Here is a 5,350-nt window from a genome sequence, read left to right on the forward strand (position 1 = left end):
AAAAAAGCTTGTTTAGTGGACTAACTTTGCACTTGAAGGTATGCCCGTTCACTTACGTTTTAACAGGTCTGACGCTACTATGCGCCCCGGCTGTATCTAGGCTAACGGCTAACATGCTATTATTTTTATGTCAATAGTCACTTGAAACAAATTTAGGACGATAGGAGACAGGTTGAAATAAACCGAAATTTCCCTTTAATATCATTTTGTTGTTGGAGGCGTTACAAACTGATGCCGTCCGGTGGCATGTCATGCGCGAAAGGTGCCTTTTTGGTGTCAGACGATGAAATCACTGATAAAGCTGCTGTATTTTGGCAACTTGGGAATGGCAGTGGGCTGATATAGATGGGGCCTGTGAGGTGGGGGTGGGTGGGGAGGTTGCGAATGATTCACATTGCCACCATGGACCCACACCTTTGTTCAAAGAAGAACTCAAATTCCAAATGGTGCCATGTGCTAAAGGCTACACGCCCTCAAAAATGCAATCCCATCTCCATCATGTTTGATTGCCATCAAGGATTGGATGTCAAACAACCACTTACAATTACACAACTATAATTGCTTCAGATAGTACGGCTTCAAAGGTTGCCCAGAGTATTGGGTACCTTTCGTCAGATTCGTCAGATTTCAGGAATCTTGACCAGGCCATGCATTTTGATTTCATGTTGAATCAATGACCCGTATTTGTTTTATTCAGCTAAGAAATATTGCAAAGCTCAGGTCTGTGGTGTCTCGACCTGAGCTAGAGATAATTATCCATGCTTTTGTGTCCTCCCGACTGGACTACTGTGATTCTCCTTTTACTTGTCTAAACAAATCCTCTATGAACTGTCTCCAATAATCAAGAACGCTGCTGCCTGGCTGTTAGCCAGATCCAGCAGGTCCAACAGGTCAACCCACATCTCTCCCATTTTAGTTTCTTTACACTGGCTTCCCATCAGGTTCAAGATTCATTTCAAGATACTCGTTCTCACGTTTAGATTGTGAAGACTGACAAGCTGAGCACATCGGCGAGCTAAGCGAGCAGTAGAGTCTTTTCAACATAAAAGCAACAGTAAGAAAACAAAGAGAGAAACAAACTGGTGGAGAAAGTAGCAAAGCTCCCTCAATTAGATTTCTTTTGCTTTTTTATAAACAGTTATCAGTCGTGTGTGTGCTTCAGAACAAGTAACAAAAGTGCACTGGGGCCCATTATAGAAGCGGGCACTGGGGCTGTCATAAAAGTGTGCACTGGAGCCTGTCGTAAGACTACTGAGAGCGAGGCATGAATTTTTAAGTTAAATTATTTAAAAAAGAGCATCTGAATTTTTACGACTCGTCTAAGGCACGAATGAGAGATGAAATTTCTAAATTTTATTAATTTGAGCAAAAGCCTTCCGAATGAAAAATCCTTCACACATAAAGAAGAAGAAGCACCGGTTACCAAAACCTGATAAAAATACATGAATGTGGGATTCATTTTAATATTTCTTTTGCAAAAAAATCATCATACTATTTTTTTTCGACTACTTCTAATATTGCTAAAATTAACCATACTTATATTTATTACAAACATCATCCTAAAATATGTCCTTGCCTTTTTTTTAGAGCAAGAAACCAGATTAAATGCCATGGACTCCAGAGTGACAGCCAATGAAAAAGGAGCAGAGGAGCGGAAGGTGGAAGCAGTGACTCTGAGAGCGGACCTGAACAGCACCATGACTGAACTGCAGCTCCAAAGCAAACACATACAGCTACTGCAGAAAGAGACTGCAGGTAACACAGACGTATGACTTTAAATTAAAGGTTATGTATCACTTTTTTGTAAAGCCTCACATGAGATAAAAATAGCTGTTAATGTCTGTGCCATTTTACTAAAGAATGCAACAGTAAGGCTTAATATCTCAGATGTAAGATACCGTAAAATGTCACTTAAAGCTACTCTTACCTTTCTTGCATTTCACACAGCACTTTGAACATCCACAACTCCCGCCTCCCTCCAAAGTCCCACCCTCCTACAACTCCACCTCCCTCCAAAGGCCTACTCCCCCCTCCTCCATTACGTCCTCATTAAGTCTCAGATAGATGTAGGCGTTGGCAAGGTAACGTTAGATACACGGAAGAGGAGAGTGAGTGTAATGTTACAACCAAGACAGTTAAACGCAACCCCGGCGTTTTAAAACTCAACTGGAGTCAGTGATGACTGATGAGTTTTAGAATAAGGTTACAGTGCTAACGTTAGATAGTAGTGCTAACGTTACTAGTAAGTGGAAATGCACAAGGAAGATAACATTAATGTTTCAGAGGCTACGCTACAGTAGGCTAACGTTAGCCATTAGCAACTGGATGCTGTGTTGTCATATAACATTATATGTTATATTAGAAGCAAACTAAACATAACGTTACCTGTCCTACACAGTCAAACACAACCCCGGAGTTTTGAAACTTATGCGGGTCAGTGATGACTGATGAGTTTTACAATATAGCGGAAACGCTAACGTTAGATAGTAGCACTAATGTTTCTAGTAAGTGGAAACGCACAAGGAAGGTAACGTTAATGTTTCAGAGGCTACGTTACAGTAGGCTAACATTAGCCATTAGCAACTGGATGCTGTGTTGTCATATATAATGTTATAGCCTATGTTACATTAGAGGCAAACTAGAAATACCTGTCCAGCAGAAACTCTGCAACCATCTCATCCTTTGCAGTTTTCCTAGAACCATATGAGAATGGTATAATTATGAGTTTTATCTCTGGTGGAATTCACTTACATTTTAGTGTGCCATCAGCTTATTGATAGCATTTTAACCTAAACAATGAAAAGCGTAAAATTTCCAGAAAGGTAAGTGTCACTTTAAAAGCCTAGTCCCGATTAAATTCCTTGTCCCTTTTAGTAGCCCAGTTTAGCTCCATATATTGACAATTAAACACCTGTCTCAATTAGAGGCCTGGTCTGGTTGCCAAGCAGCTCTTTTTCTTTAACAGAAGTTCTTCAGATGTATAAAACCAGGTTGTTGGCTACTTCAAATTATGTGTCCATTCCTTGATTACCCTGTAAGATGTTCATATTCCTTTAGTCCATAAGCGTCCTCAGATCAAAAGAATCAAAAGGGATTTACATAATTATGAATCCAAGCTGTGAGTATAGACCCATTTAGGGCCGACATCACAATGATGTCAGTTTGTTAGCTGGAGGATATCAGTGATTTAAGCAAATAATTGCCCAGGCTTTTAATTGATTTTTTTTGTGTATGTAAACATAGAAATTAACTTTGCTCTCAATTTTGTTTCCTTTTCAGTACAACAGTATCAGTACAATAACGTTAATAAAGCTACAGTATAAACCAGCGCTGTCAGAGCACACAAAAATGATATCTTCCAAGCAAATCGAGCAATTTCACTGTATATACTGGCATTTTTAATGACACCTCGGTTTGTCATTTTTGCACTGTGACTGCAAATACCTGTAGAATTACAATATACTGAGGTGCAGCCACTGAAGCAACTAATTCAGGCAGACATCTTCAGACCACTTGTGCTGTGACATGATTTACCCTCCTCGTTGCAACATAAATCCAATTCACCCTCTAAAAACGGTGGTGTACTTAAAGAGCTGCACCGATTTTACAGATCAAAGTCTGCACTGTTCACCTGAGAGCTGGGCTGTGCTGCTCCTACCATTCGCTGCTACAGCTGCCGACACTGCTGCTATCCATACAGCCTTTCAAACACTCCACCTCCACTCCAGCATCCACCTGTAGGTCTAAATTACTTCAGAGCTGCCTTAATTCTTGGTGTCATAAATTCAACAAGGTGCTGGAAACATTCCTCAGAGATTTGGGTCCATATTGACATGATAGCATCACACAGTTGCTGCAGATTTGTTGGCTGCACCTCCATGATGTTCCAACGTTCCACCACATCCCAAAGGTGCTCTATTGGATTGGGATCTGGTGACTGTGGAGGCTCTACCATCTGAATGTGGCAGCAGAAATCCAGACTCATCAGACCAGGCAACGTTTTTCCAATCTTCTATTGTCCAGTTTTGGTGAGCCTGTGTGAACTGTAGTCTCAGTTTCCTGTTGTTAGCTGACAGGTGTGGCACCTGGTGTGGTCTTCTGCTGCTGTAGCCCATCTGCTTCAAGGTTGGATGTGTTGGTGGTTCAGAGATAGTCTTCTGCAGAGCTTGGTTGTAACCAGTGGTTATTTGAGTTACTGTTGACTTTCTATCATCTTGAACCAGTCTGGCCATTCTCCTCTGACCTCTGGCATCAACAAGGTATTTTCACCCAGAGAACTGCTGCTCACTGGATATTTTCTCTTTTGGGACCATCCTCTGTAAACCCTAGAGATGGTTGTGCGTGAAAATCCCAGTCAATCAGCAACCATGCCACGCTCAAAGTCATTAAATCACCTTTCTTCCCCATTCTGATGCTCAGTTTGAACTTCAGCAGGTTGTGTTGACCATGTCTACATGCCCAAATGCATTGAGTTGCTGCCACATGATTTGTTGATTAGATATTTGTGTTTACGAGCAGTTCAACAGGTGTACCTAAAATTGGCCAGTGAGTGTATATTTACAGCTTTCTTGATTGAAAGTCGTAGAATTTGAACCAAAAACCTCTGGGTGAAACACAGCCTCTTCTAACCTTAAGGCCTTTTTATCTGTCAGATAATTTCAATAGTGACTCTGTGAATAAGAAGAAGCACATCATACAGGGTTTAACTGAGCATAAAATTGAAAAGTGATAATATTTAATAATGTACCCATTCATAAAATACCATTCTACTTACAGGAAAGATTGCTTTCTCTGTTGGCTTGAACAGCGCGGTGGGACCGTTCAACACAGACACCCATCTGAAGTACAACAAAATCTTTACCAACTTCGGAGATGCTTATAATCCAACATCAGGTACAGTTCAAGTACCAAACAGATTTAAGCACACTTTCCTAACTGCCACAATGCTTTATATAATACATATCTCTTTTGACTTATTTTATTTTTCAGGCATGTTCGTTGCACCAGTCAGAGGAGTCTACTACTTCAGATTTACTGCATTTGGTTACCGTAATGGGGGATATTGTGGCCTTCAATTTTACCACAATAACCAGAGAATAATGCAGAACTGGGAACACAACAATAACGAAGGTCATATTTACTTCTCCAATGCATTAACTCTTCAGTTAAATGAGGGAGATTTGGTTTACATGAAGCTTCCCAATGGATATGATCTTTATGATAGTAAAGATAACCACAACACTTTCAGTGGCTTCTTACTTTTCAGTGTGTAAGTGACGGCTGAGTCGTGGTCACATTATGCTGCTTTCTTATATGATAAACCAAGACATGAATAAATAGTAAATAATCA

The 5,350-nt window shown here is 40.4% G+C and overlaps 1 protein-coding gene across 1 annotated transcript in view; it reads left to right on the forward strand.

Annotated features, from left to right (window-relative positions):
• Window positions 1-5,350, forward strand: part of LOC126397456 (multimerin-2-like) — a 7,941-nt gene extending 2,591 nt beyond the window's left edge. The window contains exons 3-5 of the mRNA XM_050056280.1: window positions 1,588-1,755; window positions 4,777-4,893; window positions 4,990-5,350. Of these exons, the coding sequence (XP_049912237.1) occupies window positions 1,588-1,755; window positions 4,777-4,893; window positions 4,990-5,273 (569 nt within the window). The 3' untranslated portion in view covers window positions 5,274-5,350. The remainder of the gene's footprint in view (window positions 1-1,587; window positions 1,756-4,776; window positions 4,894-4,989) is intronic.

The sequence above is a fragment of the Epinephelus moara genome, chromosome 11 (genome assembly GCF_006386435.1).
Source record: "Epinephelus moara isolate mb chromosome 11, YSFRI_EMoa_1.0, whole genome shotgun sequence".
In the NCBI taxonomy this organism is placed as follows: Eukaryota; Metazoa; Chordata; class Actinopteri; order Perciformes; family Serranidae; genus Epinephelus; species Epinephelus moara.